Raw genomic sequence first — 27,182 nt, 5'->3', positions numbered from 1 at the left:
CGGGAGCGGGGATGCTCCTCCCGAACCGCGCTGCCCGGACCGGCCGGGAGCGGGCTGGAGCCGGGTCTTGCAATCCCCGGCTGGGTGGGCGTGGGTGTCCCGCATGCTCTTGCCCGTGTCCCGCACCCGCTAGAGCCCCTCGGGACCGCCGTCTTCCCCGGGTCCGGCATCTCCTGGAGCAGCTGGGCAGGAGCTGCAGCCCGGCTTCTCAGCTCACCTGGATCCTGAGCTCCCGGCACCCCGTGTCCCGCACCCCGGATCCCGCACCCCGGATCCCGCACCCCACTGCCTCTCGGCATCAGGGCTGTTCCTCGGGTCCTGCGTCCGGCTGAGGATGGGATGCAGCCCAGGTCCTGCATCTGCCGGGCTGGTTCGGTGTAGGGGTGCCCAGATTTAACAACCCCTTTCCAGATCCTGTGCCCCTGGACTGCCTGGGGCAGGGGGCTGCAGCCCGGGTCAGCCCCCGCTTGTCCCGGTGCTGCACCTCCATAGATTGTCGGGGTGGCCTGGGTCCCCTGTCCCCTTGCCCCGCACTCTCTGGGACAGCTGGGACAAAGGTGCACCTCGGCTCTGCATCTTCTGGACTGGGCATGGGATGCAGTCTGGGTACTGCACCTCCTCTCCTGAGCCCTGCACCTTGTTTTTTACCGGATGGGCATGGAGATGTAGCTCGTATCCTTCTCCTTGCCAGGACCTGAACTCTGGGCTGGCTGGGCACTGCGGTTCCCCGTTTCCTGCACCCTCTGGATGGGCTGAGCATGGTTGTTCACACCAGGTTCTGCAGCCTTTTCCCCAGCTCCTGCATCCCCTCCACCAGCTGGGATGGGGATGCACTGTAGGTCCTTAATCCTGGTTTTGGAGGGGCTGGTAGGGATGTGCTCAGTGCCTCGATTGCTATATTTATAGACTTTCTGATTAGGGAGCTAATGAGGCTGATTGCACTTAAATGAATTGGGAGAATGGGGTGGAATCAGACGGAGTGCAAATGGTGTAATTACAGTCTTTCTTCAGCATCCAGTAATTAAACACATAGATCCTCTGTCTTGCTATCTCCTAGTTTGTTTTTTTTTAAAAAAAAAAAAAAAAGAAAAAAAAGAAAAAGAAAAAAATTAGTAGTGAATGCAAAAATAAACTGCTGAGGCATTTGCTGTAGTAAAGGATAATTCATGCTCTCCTTGGAGATAGGATAGGCAGTAGTAGCTCTTCAAGGCAAGCCATTACATTTTGCAAATAATTTGCTGAACCTGTAGGCATTGGCGTGGGCTGGAGAGTCCAAAACTCATTCCATCTCTGAGCACCCTGAGCTGAAAAGCATTTTGGTTCCCTGAGGAACCATTGTCTCTAGTGGGTTGTCAAAAGCAGCTCAGAGAGCAGAGCACTTGATGGATGATCCTGCCTGGTGGAAGGGCCAGCAGGTGGGCAGCTGCAATTAGGAAGCAATATTAAATTTTTGTAAGAGGTTTCTTGAGTTAGAAGTGTTTTGCCACCAAAACGGTATCTTCTCCATTCAATTTTACTATCTTTAAGTGATTTTTCCTTTTTCCACTTTAAGATTTGAGCTTAGGGAAAGAGCCATGAACTTTCAGAATGGGAGACAGTAGAGCACTGTATTATTTCAGTGGGAAGTACAATGGAGCTGGGTGTGCAGCTCCTGATCATTTTTTCCTTTTACAATGGTACTGGGAGCCTTCTCTCACCTGCTGAAAGTAGAAATGGATTCTGGAAATATAAGATTTGAGGGCTTAGGGGTTTTTTTCTCCCTCCTTCCTTAGAAGTTGATTTTCTCCTTTTTCTTCAGGCACAATAGCAAAGCTATTGAAGCTGTGGCTTCGCTGTGATGGGCTCTTCAAGTGCACTGCCAGACCCCCCTTTCATACAAAGGGTTTATACACGGGGAACACGTATTTAGCTTAATTTTCACACATTAGCATGAAAGTAACAAGCATCCCACTGAATGCTCAGGGATGATAACCTGTTTTCCATTTAACTCCTTCACATTTTTGCTGGTGGATGTGCTGGGGAAGCAGTGAGTCCCAGCCGTGCAGCACTGCATGGCTTCTCCATGGGGGAGGATGAAGTAAAAGACCTGTAAGATTTTATGTTTAGCTAACACGTTTTCATGAGCTGGTGTGCTATGTAGGCAGCTTCTTGGGGGCTGGGGGAGGAGAGGAAAGCTTGGGCTTGGTTATGAATTAGATAAAATAGTTCTGACACTAATAGTACCTTAGTCACTTCTTCTTCCTCTTCTGGCCTTCTTTTAATTCATCCATCCCCAGTGTTCTTGTTCTGACTCCTCCATGAGGGTGTCTGGTGTGTCAGAACAAACTTCCCTCTGCCCTTTCCACGAAAGAAGCACAACCGTGTTGTTGTGGGACAAAAGTGAGGGCTGAAGAGGAACAAAACACAACAAGGGGGTAGGATGTCTTCTGCCATCGGCCTGGCTGCTGCCACTTGGAGGCTTAACTTTGGGCTAGGTTCAGTGTTTATCTTTCATTTTGCCTCTGGCCTTTTAGGTAAAGGATTTTAAAAAGTTGAATAATGTTTACTAGGAATGAATGAATGAATAAATGAATGGTCAGCTCTTACAACATTGGTCAAATCATCATAAGGGGTTGAGATTGAGCCAGGGGTCTGTACCCATCCTGTGCCTGCCCTCGGGTGCCTTCTCTGGGTCTGCTCCAGCTGCTAGCCCGAGGCTCAGGGCTGGAGGCATGTGCAATCTGCAGCAGGTATTCCCACTCACACCACAAGCTGTGGATGGACACAGGATATCTAATTTCTGCACCCACATGGACAGACTGTCACAGTGCTGCTGCAATCCACAAGAGGAGATGGTGGCATTTCCAGTCAAGAACAAATCCTCAATGGCACAATGCTTATGAAAAGGAGGATATAATATATGTGTGTATATTCTCTGTGGCTAAGCCAGTGTGAGATTGCATTTGCTGAGAGTGAATGAGTGCACATGCTATGCAGAGCTGAGGTGGATGGCTCTAGGCACAGGAAATGCCTAGGCAGGAGTTGTTCCGTCTGGGAGTACTTCAGAGCTGGCTGATCTACTGTCCTTGCTCATTTCTTCCTTCCTCAATGCCTTCCTGTCACTGCCAAAAGCCTGTGCTGACAGCAGAGGTGTGAACTGCAGAGCATGTGAGGCCTGGTCAGTCACAGCAGCTGCAGGTGAAGATGCTCCTTCTGGTTCACGGCTCACCTCCTGCTTGGCATCTAAAATAAGGATCAGCCTTGCTTATGAATGAGCATCCCCATGGCAGGACAGTGAGCTCCAGGCAGCACTGGCCTCCCTGCTTCCTTTCTTGCCAATGGGGACAAAATGCATTGATTTTGGCCTTATTTTAAACACTCCTGAAGAACACAGCTGCTATTCATTTCAGGTCAGATGAAGCTTTCTGTTTTATCTGCCCTGTTTTTTGCTAAAAACTAATTTTGACCCTTATCTGATTTTTTATTCAAAGATGATTTCAAATCCATCTCTCATTCTTATGGCTCCTCTTGCAGTCTCGCTTATGTGGCCAAATCTGCCACAAATTGAGCCCCATGGGATTGAGTGAGGTGCCTGGATAGAAGATACAGAGAATTTGGTTTGTGCCAATGGTGCATTTCCAAGTGTAGATCCAGAACTGCCAGTTTTCCAACCATTCTGTCAATGACATGATTTCCAGTGCAGCCCTTAATTGCAAGGCTCTTGGAGCCACAAGAATCCCAGGAATCCTTTCTCACTCCTCTTCTGTTTTGACCTCTTTGCTTCTGTTTTCATTTTGTTTGTTGGGGTTTTTTTCAAGGTTGGTTCATTCCCCTTCCTTTGTCCTTGTTTACCTTCTCACTGTGAGTGAACTGGGAGGGTTTTTTTCTTCCTCCTTAATCCTCCCTTTGTGAAATCCATGGTTTGATATCGCTCCCTTGAGCTGTACCTGCAGGCACAGCTGGAGAGGAGGCCAGGGCAGGCCAGGCTCTCTTCCTTCAGGAACTGCTCACTGCAAGGTACATAATCACACAGGAGAGTCCATCTGTTCTCCTCTGATCTTGAGGGCTTTGGAAGTGGGTGCTTGAAATGAAGCTGAACAGAAAAGTAACTTCTAGTGCTGGACGTCATCAGGTCAGAACATCAGATGCAACTCTTACCTTTCTCGTGCAACTTTAATTTAGGACAGCTAGGTAAAGTCTAAAGAGAAGGTAAGAGCAAAAGCAGAGTTGGGACATGGTGTCAGCTGCTCTTCTCTTGAGGAGGAAGGGAAAAAGAAAAAGGATCTGCTTTGAAGAAAATGCCCAGAGACCTGGAGCTCTGCAGCAGCCTTGTTTTGTGGGGAACCACTGCACATGGGACAGTATTTCTACACCCGTGCCATATTCCATACTGAAACAGCTAAATAAAACCTTTCTCCTTGCATGGGGAATGCTCATTAGCCTGAGGATGTTTAAAGACATAGTCCAAAGCTTCAGGTCATTGTTTTCTCACATTTTCACCAGAAAGAGCAACAGAGAAAGGCTGTAGGAGAGGAAATTCCTACTGGGGCCTCAGGTTTGAGAACTAAAGACCATACCTGATATAAAACCTTGTCTGAACTCCAAAGGAAGTGTCAAAACTTGTAGGGAGAGGAACAGAAAGCCAGAAGAGGAATGCAGGAACATTGTATGAGGATCAATAATATTTTTAGGTCCATAGGTCTCTGGATGCTTTCTCATCTGTAGGCTTTCCTCATGCATGAGACATGATTATGTTTGTCCTCGATTCTGCACCTAGATTAGGATGGAAAACAAAATTTCACCTCAGCTACATTCTATTTTAAATCAACATAATATTAACCTGATGAAGGGATTATAAACTCCACAAACCTGTAATAATTCTTGGGCTTCTCAGGGGAGTGCTATTGTGAATTTAATAAAATTCATGAGAAAACCTTCATTAAGCAGCCTAAGTGTGGTTTGCTCTCATCCAGAAGCTTGGAGAAGGCAGAACTAAGTGTTTAAATTTGAAGCCATCATTTTTTTCAAGTTTGTTATTACCACCACCAGGGTTTTGAATTGCTTACTTCTGGCAGTCAAATATCTGTAGTAGCCATTTGAGAGTATAGCAAAAACATATATTTAGGGAAAACCTATTGGAAATCTTGACAAAAGTTCTTTGCTCTGGAGAAAATAGTGTTTATATTATTCATCTAAACCACTGGTAAGTGGGTTAAGTAAGGCACAGACAGCAAACTGCATGCACTGCCTGTGTAAATCTATAAAATGGGTTAATGCCCATATTGTGGGCATCCTGTGGGCTCCCTGTGTGACTTAGCCTGTTCTTTGGGAATTTTGCTTAATATCATCAAAGCATGGCTGCTGTGGGAGATGCTTGCTGTGGTACTTGAAGTGGATAATTCCTCATTTACCGTCTGAAATCCGTGCAGTGCCCTGATGGTTGGAGAACAGGGGGTGATGGAGCGGAAAGAGCATCCCTGGTCAGGCTGTGCGAGCCCCTCGCCCCTGGGATGGTCCTCGGCCGGCTGCAGGCACAGAAAGCGATTGCTGCTGAGGGCCTGGCAGGACAGAGCACATCTCCATCCATATTTCATCACCTCCTCTCTCACCAACCTCCAGGCTGCTGCCTTAACTAAGTGCAAGTGACTTTGCTGCTGAGTGAGGATGTGCTGGAGCTGCCGGGAGCCCGCAGAGCTGCGGGGCACATGGGCTTGCAGCCTCTGCCTTGGAGATGACACAGCATCCTCACTTGTGCTCCCTTCTTGTGGAGCTGGTGGGAGCTGCCATTGCCCCCAGCTCCCTGGGAGCCTGACACCCTTATGGGTTTGCTCTCTGGTCCAGAGGGAAGCTGTGAGGAGTTGTGGTTTCCCTGCCATCCCCAGATCTCACACCTTTCCCCTATGGAAAGCCCATCCCCTCCTTCCCACAGTGGAACAACTAATCCAAGAGCTGAGCAGAGGGTGTCTTTGGGCTGTGTGGGGGAGGGCATTCTGCTGAGCTAGAACATAAATCCTGGGTCTTCACAGCAGCAGCATTTTTGGCAGCACTGCCAAGCTATCACAGACTATATTACATCTTTATCAGGCTCCCGATGCTCATTCCAATATTCACACCTTGATGCAGTGCCTGCCTGTGCTGACAGATGACTTTGTCTTAAATTGTTTTTTCCCTCCAGGTGTCCCAGTTAAATTTTTTTTATGTGTGCAAATTTTAGGTGGTTCAATTAAGTTGAAAGGATAAATCTTACTCAATAACAATAATAAAAAAAAAAAAAAAAGCCGAACAGCTTGGTCCTGTAGGATAAACTTTGATAAGTAACACAGCCACTCTGATCTTTCATCCACACGTTCATTTACAAATAGTCATACTTTAGGGAGTATCTGGGAGAGTTAAACCCCTAAAACATTCACTTAGTGAAGCTGGATATAAATACTTCAATTTCTAAACATTTCTTCAATTTCTTTTTTTTTTTTTTCCTTTTCCTCCAAGTATTCCTTGCAAGGTAAACAGCTCCATGGAGCAGAGTTGAGCCTTTCTCCCATTTTAATCTACATTTTACCTATTGATTTTTTAGTGGGATGGTGATCTCCCGTGGGACCTTAAGACAGGCATTGCTCCTTTGGTGTTAGACTGGCTGTAATACCTTGGTTTCAAAGCAATGGGAAGGGAAGGATGTATTGATGAAAAAAAAAGCCCAGAAATAATCAGCATCCAGGAAGAGAAGTGCCTCATCTGGAGGTGCTCATGGGGAGAGGATTTGGGGTGTCCAAGCCATGAAAAGAGGAATATTTCCTACAGTGGGCAGGACACACTGAGCACAGGTGAGGGATGGGTGCTAAAGCCCTGCAGCTTGCTGGGGTCCTGCTGGGATCTATTCCTTCTTCCCACAGAAAAGCCATTACTGGCTGGCCTTTCAAAACCCATATTTAACTTCAATGAAATCTGTGAGTATGGATAGAGGTAGGATTTTCCCTCCCAAAATTACTAATTGCTTTTAGAAAATGGAGGTCAGCACAAGAGGAGTTTTGCCGTGGTCACAAGCTGCAATCCTTGCAGGCAGTTTCTGTGACTCCCAGCACTTTGGTTTGGCTCAGGCAGAGGGGTTTTGCCTTGGCTGAAGTAAAGGGCTTCACCCCCATGCTGGACTCCAGAAAGTCCTGCTCTGACTCTGCCCCAGGCTGCAAAGCCTCACAAGGACTTCGGACAAAAGAATGATTAATGTTCCTTAATTAAGCCATATTCAGTGAAATAGCATATTCTGCAATTCAATTTGTCTCTTGGGGTTCTTGTTTTGTGCAGCAGTTTCTCTTCTGATATTTTATTTTTTTTTTAATGGTTTTGTGACCCAGAAAATATGAGATTCTATTTTACGGCTGACTCTGATCTGTCTTGCTGGTGCTTTTATTCCCTCCTCAGGGAAATTTCTTTGTACAACTAAAATCTCTGCTCTTGCTCAAATTAATAGGGTCAGGCCTGAAGAGATGATGAGAATATTTTAGCTTTTATGCCCATGTTAATTTTTTGGTAATTTATGGCCAACCTGTGCTAGCAGCTGTTTTTGGCAGATACCTGTAAGTTTCCAGCCTTTGCACAAGCCTTTTGCTATTAATTGCATTTTGTTGGCAAGGACAGTAGAGCAAAACAGCACAGCCCTGGAGAGGTGGATGAAGGATGTAACTTAGGGATGCAGAAGTCATGCAAAACACACACAGGATGCCAGCTCAGCTCTGCAGGAGTGACAAAGTAGAAGTTATGGAAAACAAAGATATTTGGCTTACTCAAAAGTGAGTGTTGAGGAACAGCCACCTAAAAAGGACACCAGATGTTGGAGATGGACCCCAAAGATCCATTAGAGGATTTCTGATAAGGGGTGTGACTAAGTAAAATAAAATAATCCATATGCATCATGTAAGTGGGGTTAGCTAATGAATGTATAATTTGAGCAATTAGAGCTCAAATTAGAGCAAGGCCCCTCCAGGTGACCTATTGATTTTGGTATCTGTATTAGGGGGCATTTCCTCAGATGAGACTGGTGAGAAAAACAGTTGTTGTTTCTGCTTTCTTTCTCCCTGGCAAGTTCTACAGTACTACACTTTATTGCAATTTTTTTTCCTTCTGAAACGGCTATTTGATTCCTCTCTGTGGACTGTTCCTCCACACTGTAGTTTTAAGTCTAAATATAATCTCCTTCCCACGCAGGAGACTTGCTTTAAAATAAAAATGTTGTAAATATTTCTTTTTTTTTTTTTTTTCAGAAGTGCAGAGCTGTGAAAATTGGTTTAAGAGATTTTATTGACTCCAGAGAAATTGTCTGGACTGGCTGCCTGGCTGTTGTAAATTTTTTCTGTGTGTATTTTTCTGGTGTTGGATTCATGGTTTCAGCTTTCTTAAGTGAGGGAGGTGCTGGAAGTGCTGCAAGCATTTCCAGCAGTTATTCCAGTTATGTTGCTCTGGGGGAGATGAGCTGAGCCTTGGGGAGGATGAGCTCAGTAAAGCTCCTGAACTGGGTCTTGAGGGGTTGGAGCACTTGAACCTGCCCTGAACGTGGTCCTGTGCAAAGGGCTTCACCCCCATGCTGGACAACACAGTAAACACATTTTTCTCTCTCTCTTTCAATTCTAGATTTTCAGAAGAGCTGACAAAAATGGTAAGTCTGTGCATTTATACTCCACATTTCTCAGCTGGACTATTGTCAGTATTACCATTTTTCTTGATAGCAACATCCAAGTGTTTAAATGTCCAGTTTTCTGGGTTTGATGCTGATACACTCAAAACATCAGAAAAGGTTTTGTTATTTTTTTTGGAAAAAGTATTCTTGGAGCAGAAGTGATACTGGTATGCAAGTTGGCATGGCAGAATCCACCAGATTCGGAGCAATTTCACAAAAAACAATATAAAAATAAATTGCAGGTAAGTGATAAATGAGGATCCACCCCTTGGTAATCTTGAAGTAGCTCAGCAAAACAGAGCTAACTTGTGAATATTATTAGTTTGGTTCCTGAGGGACTGGACCCACACATCAAAGAGTATCACACAGTGATGTGTGTTTTCAGCCTGTGTCTGTGGAAAGACAAAAACCTGCACTGAGCCCAGCCAAGTCCTCACATTTGGAATAACACGGATGAGTCTTCATTAAATGACTTGGAAAGAGGGAACTGGTAAGATAACAAGCTGAACGAAAGAAGGGACAGAGGGCCCAATCCCAGGATCTTTCCACACCCTGAAAAGCAGTTTTATTTTAGCTCCTAGATAAAATCCCAAGAGCTAGTATCTAGTCTTTCCCTGTTGTACAAGAAGAAAATGAAATATGCACCAAAACGCTGTGTGTTTGCAGGGGGACATGTGGGAGGGTTGTGCAGAGGAACACAGGGGGGAGTTTGGTTGTTCTCTTCCAGCTTTAAAAGGGAGATACCTGATTTCTGCTGATGTTCACAGATGTGTATCCTCACTGCCCCTGGTAAGGAGGGTGCTGCAGCTGGCTCACAAATAACCAGTAAATGCCATGTAGCTGTGGGCACTTGGTTATGGCAACTGGCAGAGTAATGAGGTACTGAAGTTTGTTCCTTAGAAAAGCTGAGCAGTTGTGTGATGCAAGGAGAGTGGAGAGGAAAAAATGAGTTTATGCTCTTGGCATCAGACTGACTGCCTTCAGAGATGGTGCTGGGCAGGTATTGGAGCTGCCAAGAGTGAGAGCAGGGGCTGCACTTGCAGGGGGTGAGGAGACAAATGCCACTGAGCACAGGCAGAGAAGGTAATTTGTCCTGCCCCTCCTAACCCCCAATGCAGGGAGAATAGCTGGATCTCTTAAGGAAGGCCAGATGCTCTTTGATGAAGGAGCTGTCTCCATCTCTGCTTCCACTCTTGTTGCTTGCAGTGCAAGGGACCTACAGCTACAGCATTTGGGCAGCACAACAGGTGCTCACCAGGGGCTCATGCTGCCCTTCCCTCTGTATGGAGCCCTGAGGACAGGCCGGCACAAGGCAGAGGGAGTGGCACCTCTCTCCCCAGGCTGGCTCCTGCAAGGTGACACACTGGAGCACGTGTCAGGCTGGGCATCCCTGCTCTCCAGCCCCAAGGAGCAGGGCTGGCTGTCATCCTGGGGCTGTGATCCTCTGAAGGACCCTACATCCTCCAGTGCTTCTCCTTACATTTATTTAGGTGCTGCTTTTTTCTTGACACAGCACTTGCTAGCCATGGTGACCAGTTTCACTAGCCATTCATATTTGATGAACTCTGGAAAACAGAGTTTGCCACTCATTATAATTAGCTCAGTGTGTTCCTCTGCAGCCTTTTGGGATCACAGCTCCCCACAGCCCCTCTCCAGCCTCCTGCAGCTCACAGCAGCTGCTGCAGGAGATGTGCAAGAATATTTCCATTGTTACAGCCTCTCTGAAAACTAGGGCTCAGAGGTTTCCAGAGCCAGAGGTAATATCTTTGTATTTCATATCCCTGGGGATCTCTTTTTCCCTGTTTTCTCTTTGACATTCTGGACTTTAATTTACTGATTTTTTGAAATTCAGCCTATTCATGGCTTTACCTGTTACAGCTCCAAGGAACAGTGGAAGCATCAGCCTGCTGCTTTTATGTCTCACAGCAGGTGCTGCGTGCAGCCCTCTGAGGAAAAATGAAAATCTCACACTTTTCATTTTTATCAGGATCCCAGGATGGGGCCCTGAGCCCTGGGCAGACTGTTAAAAACACAAGTCCACAGATTACCAAAATATTTTACTCTGTTAACATGCTTCTGTGGTCTCCACACCTGCAGAGATTCCTGTCTGGCAGAGACTTTGCTCCTCTAATTAACCAGGTGAGATGGATCATTATCCAGCGCTGGTGGCATACCAGGGAGAACTCCCAGGGCAGGGAGTGCTGGCAGCTTTACCCAGAGCTGGCAACCCTGGCTTTCCTCAGCTGTGCTAAAGCCACTCTCACAGACCTGTGTAGGAACCCTACAGAAAGAGGGCAGGGGAAAATCTGAACAAAACTTTGGCTCTTGACATCTAGTTTAACTGCAACGTCTCATTTAGCTTTTTCCATGCAGAGATCAGATGGTTAGAGGGTAACCTAAAACACAAAGGAAGGGATTGTAAGGTTAAGGAGTAGTCTCATTTAAAGTGCAGTCAAGAGGTCATAAAAGGAAATCTTTTAAGCATCTTGATTTTTTTCCCCAGCCTGGTAAAAACGGCACATATTGTGTTAAAGCTGTGGCTGCTTCAGACACGGTTACTATGGAGCCTGATAGCATGAATTTAAGAGCATCTCTCTCCTCCCCCTTTCTTCCAAACTTTCTCACATAAATTGTTAATTCATGTAAAATTGAATGTTCTTGCTGCAAGATGCTAAACCACGTTATTGCCCCTGCCATGTTCAGGTACTTGTATTTAGGTGATTTGATTCAGTGCCTGCATGTGCTAAAAGGCTGCTAATGAAGCAGCTCCTGCTTTTAAAAGGCATCTTGGTCTCCTGCTCCAGAGAAGTGAGATTCTGTCTATAATGTGAGCTAAGTTCCCAACCTTTTCCTCAGGGATAATATCAAGCAGTTTTATAACTATCTACATGATAAACTCAGAAAATGGTCTGCATAAGACACCTGGAAATGACGAGCACATTGGAGATAACTGGGTAAACTGACAAATGGTCTGAAAAAGGGAGAAGGGCGGGAGTGTAACCTGGGAGCAAATAACTCGGTTAGCTCTAGTCATGCTTTGCAGGGGCATGGCTGTTAGTCATTCAAAATAATCTTTTTCTTTTGTGTAGGAGTGTTTTTCCTTTCTCTGCTAATAAATCCACCTACTGTCTTGTAATCCTCCCAGTCCCAGTAAACAATACTTAATCATTTAATTGGTGTGTGCTGGGAAAACGGAGGCATCTTGTTTTAGGCTGGTGCAGTAGAGCTGTCAATCATCTGAGTTATCTACTGTGTACTTAATCCTCTCATTAAAAAGCTGCTAATCAATTAAATAGCCCAGGATTCTCTTTGAAAGATTAAAAGAGTTTTATTTTGACAGAATAGCCTAACTGCTAGCAATTCATTATAGATATGCATCTTCCAAAAAACTGATGTTTTATCTGGAAATCTCTGAGTCACTGCAACTTCCCAACCTCCTTGCCTCGAGTGTAACTAAATGCAAAGCACATCCAGCTTTAATCTATGGTTTATTTTGGTGGGTTTTGCTGCAATTATTAGATCCTGCTGATGGAAATGGCTGTCAGTCTGACCCATCCACAGGTCTGACAATGGGCTTTAGGTGGTTTCCCCTGGACCTCTGCCCTGGAAAGGGAGAGATGCAAAAAGGAAATATTCCAGAAACGTGGTATATGGTTGTAAAACACCTGCAGAAAATGGCAGGAGGAGCTGGCAGTGGTGCAGTGTTTCACCTGATAGTGACCAGTGATGAGCTGTGGTTCAGTCAACCTGGCATCTTCCTTGTCCTTGTGATTTCTGTACCAAGAACGAGCCCAAACTGTTTTGGTTCTCCCTTCAAATTATATCTAGAGAAGGTGTGGATGTGAATGAAGTCATTCAGCACATGCTGTCCTGAATAGCTTCTGTTATCAAAAATGAAACACAATGAAGTGTGAAGAAATCCACAAATTTAGTACAAATGCTGAGGGGAGGTTTCAGTTTTTAGTTCATCTGAATGATCAGCTGAAGGCCTGCAGAGGACGTAGCAGAGCTAATAAAGGGGGGAATAAAAAAAAAAGAAGCATGAATGAAGCAGGAACTGGTGTTTGGAAAGGGCTTTTTGGTTAAGAGCCATGAGGGCAATGGCATCGTGCCCACTCCTATCCCAGTAGGTCTTGTCCTTTAAATAGCTGCTCACAGATATGTTAGTCACTTAAGAGCTCATTAAATGAGATTTATGCTGCTATTCTGTGTAAGGAAAGGTCTGCACATCCCAGTGCTCCAAGTCTCACAGCAAACTACACTACAAACCATGGGGGCACACAGGGAGCTCCTGACAAGAAGGGAACATAAATAGCTTTGCACATCAGCATCACAACAAGCTGGCCAAGGAGCCTGGTCAGCTGTGAGTGGGGTTGTGCCCTTGTGAGGAGAGGGAGCTCTGCTGCTTACACATAAAGTGGCAGTGCTGCTCTGCATGGTGGCTTTGTGGCTGTGATGCCACTGCTGACCCCCTGTTATGGGGACCCCACAGGCTCCAAAAGCTGGAAAAAGGCAGAAAAACAAAACCAAGCAAGAGAAAAGCTTCAGGCACATCTCTCAGCCCCAGCTTGAGAGGTCCAAGAGCTCAAGTTCTTCATAATGTTCAAGAAGGCATGTCCTAAGTGTCACCTGAGTAGAAATCAGTCGTGTTAAACACCAGTACCCAAAGGAAAAGAGTGAGGTTTGTCCTATGGATTGTTTTTCTTGATGAAGGGATGGCGGTGGAAGAGCAGGGAGAGACCTGGGCCTTCAGCAAAGGGAGAAGGCTGAATGAATCCTGGTGTAGTGGGTCTCCAAAGGAACACAGGTGAAGCTACCAGCAATTTCCAGCCCTTCACAAATGCTGTGTGCCTGTCCTGTGTTGTGTTTGTAGGCAGAGACAGTTCCTCTGAGAACTTTGATCTGGGGAATTTGCAGGATATTTAGTGGTAATAGCTCTCAAAGTCTCACCCACCTTTTCCAGACCCTGCCCAGAGAAATTATTTTGAGTCCCTCTAGTGAGTCTAAAGTAGGAAGAAATGTGTGTTTGTCTGTGGATGTGCTTAGAGTTCAAATGCATGAGTGCAACCAGACACAGGTTACTGTGTAAATGCTTCCTTTTCTTCCTTTCACTCTGAGAGTGCCCCTTGCTGATCCTGAGTTATTAGTACAAAAATTGGGGAAAAATGGAGTGAAAATGCCTCTTCAGTTCTGGTAGTGCGGGAGCAGAGAAATTCACAGAGAGAGGGATGGAGAAAATTATCACTGGTGAGCAGATGATCCAAAGACCCCATTTTTAGCTAGGTAGTTGTCCACAAGTTGTTTTTAAGACTTGAAATACTTATCTTCCCCTGTTTCCCTGTGAATTTGAGGCCCTTTTAAATAATACCTTTGCACAGGACTTGAATGGTGATAAGCAACTTGGACTTCAATAACAAGGCTTTCAAGGCATCAAGGAAGAAAAATTAAGGCATTGTAACTTTGGGTGCTTTTATTGGTTCTTAAAAAGATGCCAAGTTAGGGCACTGATAACTCCAGATATATATAAATAATATCAGAATAAAAAGATCCTGAACACTTAATAAGCTTCTTATTGCACACAAGTCTTCCACAGCCACAAGTCTTCCCCTATGGTGAATTGTGCTTTAACTGTGACCTCTTGGGTGTTTTGCAGTGCCTGCTTTAATGGGCTATCACTCTTGAAAACCACTTATTTCTAGACCCAGGTAATTACCTTCTGCATGGCTACTGCTCCTCATGTGCTGGGAAAACCTTGAGCTATTCGTATCCTGCTGGTGCATCTAAATTAAGTCATTAGTTCTCAGTGAGAATATTTATAATTCTTGCATAACAAAACCAGTATTAGCAGCCACCCACATATAAGCAGAAAATTTCAGTGATGAATCAGGCTTTGTAAAATGGATAAATCTGATAGGTTCTTCCATGGTCAGATGACCAGTCTAAATGTATTTGTCTTTTAAGTAAATAAGAAAAGATTTGCATTTAGATAGTCTAGGTTTCATGTGACAATCAAAAACCACCTTGTAAGACTGTGCAATGACCTTTATTTACAAGGAGAAAGTTTGAATCTGATTTCAGTTATTTGGACTCCTGTATCATTCCCAAGCTCTCTCAGTTACCATTCCAAGCCCTTACAAAGTTCACAGCACGTGGTTTGGAAGGGACAACATCTGTTTAAACTGGGACATGCTGTTCTTAAAATAATAAACAAACCTATCCCCCAGAAGATTAATTTTGAGATAATGTAGGAATTGTGAAAGGTGTCTGCTGGCCACGCTTTACAGGCTGTCATTAGATGTGTCCAGTACTTCTATCCACCCTTTATCACTATGAACCTAGGAAAAGATTCAGTGATTTGATTTTCATCTTTGATTGGCTTGAAAGGGCACTTCTCATCTGCTCATGCCCTTTCAGGGCTGCCTTTTATTTTTCCTGGATTACTTTAATTCTGCAGAGAAGACCTTGGATTGGGTGCACAGGGTGAGAACTTTATTAACAATTGCACCCTCATGTGCTACAGGCTGAGTTACGGAGCAGCCTGGTTTTAATCAGGCCCACATATGGTTTTCTTAGTGCCAGGCTTAAGTCAGAGAAGGTTTGAGCTGGGAAAGGTTTGGACTCGGCCCAGAAACTCCCCCAAGAACTCAACTCAATGATGTGACAGTACATAAACTTTTATTTCCACAACAGAAATGCCCATATTCCACCTATTTCTGCACAGCATCAATTTATGGCCGATTACTGTCCAAAACTGTTATTTCTGTTGTCCTGCTCCTAAAGCCTTTTCCTGCTGAGAGAACAGGCAGCCAAAATAGAAAGTACTGCGAGATCCTTCATGGCCAGTGGGCAGTGGAGGCACTATTGGTCTCAGCGTGACCACCATGAGCAGGGAATGGAATTGCTTGGTTCTAACGAGCTGGGAATATTCCTCTGTTTAAACAGAGTGCAACTGCCTTGCTGACACTTCAGCTGATCTCTGATATCCCAGGTGCCTGACTCATATTGTGCAGAGTGCCCTTTCCTCATTTTTCAATGTACTTTGCAGTGCAGGTGGCCATCTCCTGTGTCCTTGCCCTTTTGCTGTAAAACCTGCAGTCAAACCTGACTTAATGAAAAACTTAGAAAACCAGCTTTCCCTAATATTTAGCCTCCTTCAGGCATGCTTGCTGCCTGTGGTGCTTGCTGCCTTGTGCCTGTAAAATATATTCAACCACACGTTGTTCCACTTCAGGGCTGTGCTGGCAGCTCCTGGCTGCCCTTTGTGCCCAGCACCATCTCTTCTAGTGGCTGCTGAGCCTTTCTTTCTACTCTTTCTCAAAAAATTCAGCTGCTGAGCGAAACCCATGGTAAAAGCTATTAACTGCTGTAACCTTCAAGGCTTCCTGACATTTCTGCCATTGGCAAGAAATGGATTTGACCCTCAGAGTCAGTCAGACACCCAAACACTTTTACACTTTCACATCAGGCTATACCTCAGCCCATTAAAAACTCAGATGATGCTGCTGACCTGAAGGATCATCTTCCCGTGAGCACTGTCTGGGCAGAAGTGTCAGCTCTTGGGCCACTGCTGACCTGTGCTCTCTGCTGGGCCACACTCACAGTGCTCAGATGTGGAGGAGCAGACTAGATCAGAGCTTTTGCATTGGAAACCCACCAGTCTGCCCCACACATGGATTTCCAGTCTGATCCATCAGCTGAGCCTTCTTGCTGTCTGTGTTTGTCCCTCCTAGAGGTTCAAGCCTGCCTGCCCACGAGCCTGTTCCTGTGGTTCATCAATCCTCTTGCCCTCAGGAGCTGTTGCTCCCTGTGCTCAGTAAGTGCTGATCTGGCAGGGCACAGAGATGCCCGTGTTTGGGCTCTGCTCCATGGCCCGGGCAGTGGGGCAGGGTGGCTGTGTCCAGCCTCAGGGACAGGCTCTGTGTGCGTGACACTGCCTGTGCATTTTCACAGGCGATGGTCTTTCTCTGCTCTAGCCATCCTCTCTCTCAGCTCCTCCTTTCAATTCCTTTAGTAGGGAGGGCTGGAGACAAACAGCAGCTGTGATGTCCCTGGGAGATGCAGGGAGGGGATGGGAGCAGAGGTTACTGCTTTAGCCTGGCAGCAGGGGCTGAGCATTTGATCCGAGGGCAGCGCTTCCAAGGGCTCCTCTCAGTTTGAAGTGTGCCCATGAAGGTCTGACACACAGTGCAACCCAAAGAAAATGGAGTTTATTTTTGTCTTCTCTTTGTGGATTGGGAGATGTGGGTTTTCTTCTGCAAGCTTCTAATGAGGCTTCAGCTGGACAGGAGTAAACGGGATAGATTATTGTAAAAGATTTAATGACCATGTTGCAAGTTGTGGAGAGGGGGAATAAGGGATTGTGGTATACCGAGGAGGCTTTGAAAAGCTGCTCAATTAGCTGAGAGGATTTTTAAAGATGTTTCTTTCCAGAGCCAAAGCTGAGAGATTTAATTGGGGGCTGCAGAGCAAATGTGTGTACATGGCACAATGACAGCCAGGAAAGGGCATGACAAAACACTTATAGAGCTATTGCCTACTTGTAAACCTGACCCAAAAAATGTAAGCTTTATTGAGAGTGCTTTAAAAATGGTGATTCTTGCCCTGTTTTTTCTGGAGCATGATTGTTGACCTGGAGAGATACGGCTGTAGTTATCCTGAGTAATTTCAGTTGAAACATTATATTCATATAATTTTTTTGTCAGTTGCAATCTGCCCTGACATCTCTTCTGAGTTCATGACACAAGCCCTGAACTAATTCCAGCTCCTTGTCTGGGAATGTCCCTAATGGTCTGGATTGGGTTAGTTAACAAACAGGTGACCAGACACCAAAGGGGAGATAAAGGCAAAGTAGCTGAGCACACTGGAGATGTGACAGCCACGAGCACTCCGTGGGTCTGCTGAGGTTTGGCTGCACCAGCAGCACCTGATACCTGTGGGCAGGGACCAAAGCAGTGCAGGTTTGCTGGGGAATGGGGCACTTCTCCTGCCACAGGGGAGCTTGTGGAGATGAGCCGTAGGTGTGAGTGCTGGCCCAGCCTCACCCCAGCGTGTGCTCCTGCTCCAGGAAAGGAGGGGATCTGCAGGAAACTCTGCTCTGCATGGACGTGGCTGCACAAGGCAAAGGGAAAGCTCTGGCTATAGTGGCAAGTCAGGGAAATGATGGACATTGAGGATTTAATGATTTTTGATCTATCTCATTAATATATCATCTTGCTTTTCAAAGGGAAAATTTTCAAAGCAGATATAGCAAATTGATATTTCTTCTGCTAATGTTATTGTTGTTTTGGTTTGGTGGGTTTTTTTTGGTTTTTGGTTTTTTTTTACAGATATGCAGTTTTAAAGTCCTTCAAAGGACTTTTGCATCTTGACTGGTTGTAGTATCTTGTCAGATTAAACATGTGCCATAACTGAGATTAAAAAAGGTCTGTTTTTGTCCTGCTCCCTTGGTGGGAGTGTCAGTGCCAGAGGTGTTTCCCAAACAGCATTCTGGGGCATGGGGGGCCTGTGAGATGATTTTAATCAAAGTTTCAATTAATGAATCCAATAATTAATAATTAATAATTAATCAAATAATAATTAATCCAATAATTAATCCAATGAATCCCCCTTAGGAGGGCTGGTGCAAGGTGCTGCCTTTGCTGGAGAGATGCTCCAGCCTGGATGTTTTACCCTGCTCTGACCTGGAGCAGTGGTGTGGTTTGTGTGCTCCCACAGTGTTCCTCGGGAGTGATGGGGTGTAGAATGACAAAACACACCCAGGAGGAGCTGATGAGTGTGGGCACTCCTCAAAATGCCTTTGCCACCACCACAGGCTTCTTGTGTGACCCTCAGCTCACGTTATTTCTCTCGCTACACCACCTAATCTCCCTAGGAGCTTCTATTGCTACTCCTTTTTCTCAGAAGCAGGGCTATCCTATGTTTGCCTTTAAGTTTAATCCCTGGGAAGTTTCCTCAGGGGAAGTGGAGCAGATCCTCAGTGGAGGAAAAGCACTTCTTTTGCCTCTTTGCTTGTGTGCTCTCCTCTGCTCTTGTTGCTGTGGGAACAAGGGACAGCACTGGGCTCTGGCATCCTTTTTAATTAGGTATCTTCTGCAGATCAGCTGTATTTATTGAAGATTTTTTATTACAGCTATTAAGATTAAATAAGGCAAAAATTGAATCCAGAACAAATACACTGCTGCAAGTTATCCTCATAATGTGCTAGCAATTTTTGCCAGACAATTGAGAGAAAATATGTTCTGGCAGCCTGTGTTCAGGCAATTGGCCAGGAGCAGCTATAAATCATTTGTATCCTTTTCTTCCTCTTATCTTTCTTACTCTTCTAAAGTACCACATAACATACATGTGAGAGAAGGGTGTGTCTTACTGATTTGCAGTGGGGAAAGGCATATCTGAAGCTGAAACAAAGATACATCCACATCTCTAACTCCCAGCAAGGATAATCTGAGGGGCAGGAACAGCTAATCTTTTTTTCATGTGTTAGCCAAGAGTGAAAATGGATCTTTATGGGCTGAGAAGCAGGAGCCTGAGTGCCTTTGGTTTCATGGCTGGTGGTGTGCTGCTCTGGAAAAAGTCTGCAACTCTTTCAGACAGTTTTAGAGGTGGAAATAATCTTGAATTATTTTTTGAGTGGAACTTTCTCTTCTGTGTCCCTGCTGCAGCCTCAGTGCAGAGGTGAAGCGTGTTGGCCAAGCAGAGCTGTGCCAGCTGCAGAGGGAGATGCTCTGGCCGCGCTCCTGCTGCCCCTCAGCAGAACTTTAAAGGGCTGGTGCAGCTGGGCTGGGGCTCAAGGAGCGACTCAGATGGACCTGGGGGTTGGATCCAAGATCTGTTCCTGCTGCCAAGTCTCTGCCTGAGGTGGATGCTGGCTCTGAGGCCCCCAGCCCACGGTGCAGATCTGAGTGCCTTCAGCCCTTGTTGCTCACGGCTTTCTAACCCATTTTAAGGCTCTGCTGAGTGTGACTTTGGGGTGCTTCTGGTGCCTTGCACAAACACGTGGGGGTTCTTTTCCTTAAGCCTCAGTACTCCAGGAGCCCACAGAACCTCTGCTTTAGGCACACGGTGATTTGGCTGTGTATTGCTCTGCTGTGCCAGCACCAAAGAACAGGCTTGTGCCTGATCTGCAAACAAAAATAAGTGCGCTGAGCCTTATTTTCCTTTCCAAAGGATTTTCTGTTCATTGTGGAGATGTTACTTTTCCAGCTGGCTGGTTTGCTGGCTTTTGTACATGCTACACTTTGTTAAGCAAGGCTGCTTTTCCTTCCTTGCCTTTGTACTACCATCAGTTGCTTTCTTTTTTCTTTATACATTCCTCCCCACCTTCTAAAAAAGGTTGAATTAATACTGGCAACATGTTCAAGATTTATCAAAATCTTTACCAGTGTATTCATGTTAATAGGCTGTGCAGTGAATAATAATAATAATAAAAATAAAAATAAAAATGGGGCAATCTGCACCCTGGCAGGCAGGAGCAGCTGCAGAGCTGCCATGGCACCACGCTGCCACCTTCCTTGGCATCAGCACCATCTGCAGAGAGCAAAAGTGCAGCACTCATTGACCCCTGTGACATCCCCATGGGGTGGGATAAGAGGAAAGGATGGAGGGGCAGGAAGGGACCATGAATTAATTCGAAATACTTCGGCCTGGAAAGCTGAGTGGCAGGAGGACACAACTTGCCTGTCTGGGTTTCAAAGTGGAGACCTGAGGTAGGGAATGGGGAACGCATGATTGTCCCTGGGCTTCATGAAGCTCAGACTTTGACTAAATGCAAACACAGCCATGTGCAGAATTGTCTTGTTATCCTTTTGTAGCTGGAGTGATAGTGGTATCAATTAATATGCTTGGTATGTGTCAAACAGTGGGGAAAGAACTGTGTGCTATAAATGGAAGCACTTGCATAAGACTGTAAAAACGAGATAAAATATTTATATTTTTCAAAGAAAGGAACTAAATTTTTTTCCTCTCTCCTGCATCCTGTAATGTAGTTGTAGGAAAAGAGCAGAGTTTAGATCTTGCAGAAGGTTTCCCTAAACTGGAAATCAAAGGGGAAAATGGTTTTCTAGCATTTAACTGGAGGAAGAATTAACTGAAAAGAAATGATAAGAGTGGGGCTGCCTATAGTCAGGAATATTAAATCCTCCTATAACAAGAGCAGCGTGAGAGAACGAGGTGCTAAATGCTGAAATCCTAGGGAGATGAAGGGGAAAGGAAAAAACCAAGCAGTGGGAGACGTTCTTGCAGTGCACCGTCTGCAAAATTGGCTGGAGCAGGACACAGAGCCTTAAAACTTTTCAAACCCAATTGTTGCTTTCTAAATGAGGTGCCTGACATTTTAAAGGTCAGCGGGCAGGGGGAGGTGACCGCTGCTCAGCAAACGCTGTGCTCGCTCCTTGCCGTGTCCCTCACACCAGGCCTGGGGCTGCCTCATTGCCTGGGAAGACAATTTCTGCAGATGTTTCCTAAAAAGACGGATTTGCAATACCCCAGCGAGGAGGGACACCTGATGCTGTCCCCATTTTCCATTTCTCCTCCCTCTGGGGGGTGAATAAGGGGGCAAAGAAAGGCGGACGGGAGGCTGAGGGACAGCTGCCCTGCTGGCAGCTAGGCCGTGGGGTGGCAGCTGTGACATGTCCCTGCTCCCTCCGGGCAGCCTGAGCCCTCTCCAGACACAGCATCCCCTGCCCGAGAGCTCAGGCTGCTCACAGCAAAACCCGGCTGGGGGCTGCCTGCAGATGAAGGAAAGATTTAGCAGGGCAAACAGATCCATGTATTTTTCACTATCAAGAGCCTTAAACTCCGGATCACTGGGCCACTGGCTCCCTTCCCTTGTGCTCTTTCTGAGGGCCCCACACCGACCTGAGCAAATGTATTCATACAGCAAGTGGCCTAATAGCCAAGGCACTGTAAAAGAAAGCAGTTTTCTTATATTCATAAATCAGTACAGAACAGGACTGGGCCATTGCAGTACAGCATGAGTAGGGTTTTTTTATTTTTAGTGTTTGTCTTCCAGAGTTTTAGTATTCACATTTTAAGCCTGCAGTTCGCATTTCCTGTGCTAAACCTTTGAATTGTCAGCATGCTGAGCATTTTGATCCTTTCATAAAACAAGAATGAGGATTAAAGTTTCTCAGTGCACAGCCATTGCAGCAGCACCCGGTGCAGATTCAGAGGCTGATCTTGCATCAGGAGCCTCGCTGCTCTGTGGCACAGACATCCCATGGGATTTGGGCAGGTAGGAAACCACCGAGCTGACTGTGAGCTTCCTTCTCTCCACAGAAGCACATCAGTGTGCCCGTGAGAGAGACAGGCAACGTTTGGAATTAGCCTCTCCTTAATTAAGGTGGCCATAGAAGGAAACAGCAAATGTTGTGACATCTCCCACACCAATGTCATCAATCCTCTGAGCAGGCAACCACAGCATGGCCTGAGCAGCACCCTGGCCCTCACCAGCTCCACTGGTTTTGTGAGGACTCTTTTCTTTATCTCTTAGCTTATTAAGTCCTTTTTTATTTTTTATGTAAATGAAACGCAAATGTGTACTCTCATGTGTACAAAGAGGCAAACAGGTCCCTTTGTGGGAGGGGTGCTAAATCCTGCTGAATTCACTCATGGCTTTGTGCATTGAACCAGTGTAGAAATCCAGCCTGTGCTAATAGTTTGGGAAGGCAGGAAATTTTAGTGGGTTTCCTGCAAAGGAGAACCTGCAGAGAGCTGTGCTCCTCCAAGGCTGTGATGATGCTTATCTGCTTTCTGGAAAGCTATTTCATGGCAAGTTTGGCACTGACATGTGAGCTGGTAGTGCTGGGAGACAGAAAGTCTCTCTGTAAACTGCTGCTTTGATGAAGCTCTCAGATGAGCCTTCTCCTGCACCAGGATGCTTCTTTCTTCAAATGGGTCCAATCTCTGCTAATAAATCACCTCCTCCACACAAGGAGGGTTTGATCAAACATCACAGGAGATATCATCAAGGGCTAAACCTACCATTTTCTATTTCATTACCTAAAGCTCATAATGCTCAGTGTATCAAAGAAGTGCAGAGTTCCCTCAAGCGTTTCTATTGCCAAGCCAGGCAGCCTGCAGTGAGTTGTCCATGAGCAGAGTGGCTCCTGAGTTTTCTCTCTTGATTGCTGGGTTATCTTTACTCCAGCTGTAGTACCTCTGTACTCCTAAGCAGAATAGAGCAGGGCTGTGTTTCCAATTTAGGGTTCCTCAGCTTTGGGGGCAAAAAAAGAAAAAAAAAAGTAGAAGCAATTTGGATTTCCTATCCTATTTCCTTTCTTGTATGGCATTTCCTGGCATGGCACTCCTGTGAAATCCAGATGCTGTTGGATTCTAGTGGGAGGTTTTTTGATGTTGTTTCTTTTAAAAAAAACTACAAAAGGATTCCAGTGATTTTCTTACCAGAGCCTGGGGAAGCAGAGGAGAGCTCATATGAGCGTGGTTTATCTTGGAAACTGTTAAGCATCACCCCAAGGGCTGGAGGCCCTCAGTGCCACTGCCCTCTCGTGTAAATTCGGTTCTGCCAAAAGCAGAAGGGTCATGCTTCCTCCTTATGCCAGACAGCTTGTGTGTATTGACTTTCATGGCCCACATTGCCCTTTTTCTCCTCCTTCTGCACAGTGCATTGGTTTCCCAGCTGCTTTTTCACATCCAGCGCTTCCTCCCTCTGCTCTCCAGACCTCGCCTCTGGGCTTTGTAAGACCTTAAAGAGAAAAGAGGAGATGAGAGCACAGTTCCCTGTGCAGAGGCTGCAGACAGTGCTGTTTACTGGGTTACAGCATGCCAGTGTGAGCAGTGCTGCTCTGTGCTCCCATGAGAGCACCACTTGAATCCAGCTTAAAGCTGGATGCTGGCTTGGTGCCTCACAAGGTTCTGCAGAAGGGTCTGGAAGTATCTCCCTGCACTGCCCATGGGCCTCTCCTTGGGATCTGTCTGCTGCCAGGTCCTCAGTTATGCTGGGAAAGGCTGTGTGCTGCTCCAGGTCGCATGGCTGCAGCAGATGCTGCTGAGATGGCGTGGAAAAATTGTGAATTCAGCAAACGCTAAGTAGCACACGGCATTAAAAATTCACAAAGACTTCTCTGAAACACAGCCTCCCAAAGAAGCATTTTGATGAGCTGCAGCAGGGTGAGTGAGTGGGGAGACCCTTCCCCAGAACTGCGATAGGAAGCAGTCCCATGCACGGGTGGCCCCAGTGGTTTGTGCATTTGTGGTGCTCAGTTTTCAATGAAAAACTGCAATGGAGGGTTTTTTCTCCTCTTTTCCTATTTAGGAACTCAGTGACAACTGGTTCAGGTTTGCTGTGGAAAAGTAAACTAAAAGAGAGGCTGTTGTCAGAGTTCAGGGGAAGATATAAGGATTAAACTGAAACAAAACTTGAAATACTTTAGGTCTGGGATTTTCAAATGTTCCTTTGAAAGCTTTCTTTAAGAAGAGAAGCCATATGACCCCATTTTTCCCTGGAGGAAAAAACATACAAACAAACAAACTTGTAGGCATTTTTCCAGTGACCTTGTCCTTCAGATACCCCTTTTTTCCTCATCTTAGCTTTAGCCAATTTAAGGCTGGCTGGGTTGAATCACAGAGCCCCGGAGTCAGTGGCAGGGATGCTGAGGACAGAAGGAACTGATGGGAGATGCTGAGATGGGCGGGGACCAGGGGGTGCTTCACAGTAGGAATTTTGAGTTGTCACACAAGTTTACCTCTGCCTTTTGAGCTGGTACCAGTGGGGATTGCCTGCTTTTGCAGTCTGGTCTGGGGTGGAGCTGGTGGAGAGGTGCTGGGGGATGATCTGAATGAGACCTACTTGTGAAACCACTGCCGTGGGGTGTGGGTCAGGGGAGGTGTCTGCTCCCACTGCAGTGATTCTTGTTCTTATTGTTTCCATCATTTGTTTAAATTTGTGGTTTTTCATCTGTACTTTAGTCTCTACTGCATGGGTCATTGCAGAAAAGGCAGTAAAACACCTTATCTTTCTCCTCCCATAAACGATAAGGTGAATAAGAGTTCTGGGGGTTTTATAACCTACTTTTGAAATTAACAAACTACAGAAGATATTAATGCTGCAGCTTTGTTAAAAGTAGAAATCAGTGATTAAAGAGGTGCTAGTTTAATTTGCTGGAGCAGAAAAACGTATTTAGGTTTTGTTTTTTCTTTGCAATCTTGTCAAAGCCGATGTGCCTTCCCTGCAGGACTGCTCTGTTCTGTGCTGCTCAGACGGTTTGCTGGAGCAAAAGGATGAAAGACGGTAGGAAAGATCTGCATTGTTTGCCTTAGAGATGTTAAATATCTCTGACAGGGCTGAGACACCCACCCTGCCCTGGACAAATGGCTGGAGACATTGAGCATAGGGCTTATGTTTTCACTGTGAAAATCAATGGGAATTGCAGAAGCTTATTAGGGGGGAGCATAAAAATAGGAGCAGCTGTGGTGGACTGAATGAGGTTTGGCTTGGCTGCTCTCCTTGTGCAGCCGTGGGGAGCCAGGGCAGACCATGCTGGAGACCTGCAAGGGCATCCTGTGGGGAGGGACCTCTTTGGCTTTCATTTATGCTGAAGCAAAGACTACCCCCAAAAATATTAGCCTTTGGCAAAGGGGTTTCTCAGAGAGGGACCATCAAACATGAGCAGTCATTTTGTTTAGAGCCTGAAGCTTATTTTAAACAGGGATTTTGGGACCACTGAGTTTCAAGAAATGAAACATTAGTGTTGCAGGAGGTCAGTGTGGTAGGCTTACACCTGGGCTTCACGGTTCAGGAGTTAACATGAGAAGCAAGCAATTAATTATGCAGGTTCTGCATTTGATATTCAAGCACCTATTGAGCCCTGGCACAGGGAGCTGGATGTCCTGTACACTGCAGATGATAAAGCTGGAGGGAAACTTCTTCTGCCTTCAGAGAATGCAAATGAGGAATCTGCTTTTCGTGTTAGTTTAATTTGCTGTCTTCATCTCTGCGCAGCTTGTTAGCTGAATGGAAAACTGTTGATGCTGCCAATGCAATCTGGATATTGTTTCATGGGACTGCAGAAAGCGATGAGTTTGTAGCTCTCTAATCTGCAGTAATTTGCTACTAATTTGTCAACAGTCAACAACTCCAGTGGCTACCACATGGAAACAGCCCCGCTGCCTTCCTCTGCTCAGTGTTAGTGAAAGGTCACTCAGAGCACTGCTTCTCATCCTCTGCAAGGGTTTTACTAAGTACAGAATAATGTTTATTTTACAAGGGGGAAATAAAGTCACAGGGGAACTGTTGCAGTGACATAAGCCAGGTGAGTTTTCAGACTTGCCCACGGCTCATTCTTAATGCACCACCATCACACAGGGACCCAGCATGGTCATTGCACCCTGGGCACTGCTTTTGGCTGTTGTACTGAATTCTTCAGTTATGTTGAAATGCTACTTCTGCTGTCAGAGATCGGGAAATCAAACCAAGTGTTACAGTTTTACCTTCAGCAGTTCCCTTAGATGAGCACTGTGCTTCCCTGGGTAGCTGAAATGCTGTGATGCCCATGAGCAGATCCCATGGAGCTGGCAGCAGTGACCCCACAAACAGATCCCATGGAGCTGGCAGCAGTTATCCCCACAAACAGATCCCATGGAGCTGGCAGCAGTTATCCCCACAAACAGATCCCATGGAGCTGGCAGCAGTGACCCCAGCTGAGCTGCTCACAGGGCAGCCTCTGGCAGCATCACCAGAATTTGCCCAGATCCAGTGTGGTGCTGCAAGCCCAGCCAAGAACAGCCTCAGCCGCAGGGTCTCTTCCTGCCATGCCCTGGCCACACCAGGACCACACTTCTGAGAGGTAAAATAATGCATTTTCATCAGTTTTTCCTCTTTGCTCAAACACTTGCCTTTTCATTTTGAAGCTGAGTGCTGGGTATAATGAACTGAAAATAGTGCAAACCCTGCCTTGGCCCTCTGAAATATTCATCTATCTGCACGTTAAAAAAAAAAAAACAAGTGAGAAGGCTGGTTAATGAGGAACAGAGGGGAATTAGGGCTGTTTGGTGCCTGTTTCTGAGCTTTCCAAGAAATCTGGATTTAACAGGCTGTTGCAGAGCTGGGGTGTGCTGGAGTTGGGAGTGTTGGCTTCTGCTTTGGTTTGATTGAAGTTTCCTGATCAATCATTCCAGGTTTACTTTTTCTTTTGATGTTTCTGCCAAATTTTAATGATAAAGTTTGAAAACTTTGGAGCTGGCAGTCTGCCTGGAGCTGATAGTTCACAAATGTTTCAGCTAGCACATTCCCACTCGGGCACAGCACAGAACTACATGCATTGCCTTTCTAAAGCTTGGTTCTGAGCTGTCCTCAGTCAGAAGTGGGGACATTAATTTGGCAGGGGACAGTGTGGGGGCCGTGTATAGGCTCCAGTGCGTTCTAAGAATGTGTGAGGTTACTGTCAGTAAGTAATGGTGTTTCCCCACATGTCTTAAGATGAAGCACCTGGTATCTGAAATGTTCTTCTTTCTCTCTCTCCTGTTTGCCATGGTCATGCATCCACTGCTGCTTTTCAAGGAGTCTGAAAGCTGTGTGAGC

At 45.9% G+C, this 27,182-nt stretch overlaps 1 protein-coding gene across 5 annotated transcripts in view; it reads left to right on the top strand.

Annotated features, from left to right (window-relative positions):
- NECAB2 (N-terminal EF-hand calcium binding protein 2) overlaps window positions 1–27,182 on the top strand; it is an 85,463-nt gene that overhangs the window by 14,459 nt on the left and 43,822 nt on the right. For all 5 annotated transcript variants that reach the window (XM_015639958.2, XM_033517251.1, XM_033517252.1 and 2 more), the window contains exon 2: window positions 8,602–8,626. In XM_015639958.2, coding sequence (XP_015495444.1) covers window positions 8,602–8,626 — 25 coding nt within the window. The remainder of the gene's footprint in view (window positions 1–8,601; window positions 8,627–27,182) is intronic.

Source organism: Parus major, chromosome 11 (assembly GCF_001522545.3).
Source record: "Parus major isolate Abel chromosome 11, Parus_major1.1, whole genome shotgun sequence".
Taxonomy (NCBI): Eukaryota; Metazoa; Chordata; class Aves; order Passeriformes; family Paridae; genus Parus; species Parus major.
Note: the sequence above shows the minus strand (reverse complement) of the source record. Positions and strands in the feature narration are given on the sequence as shown.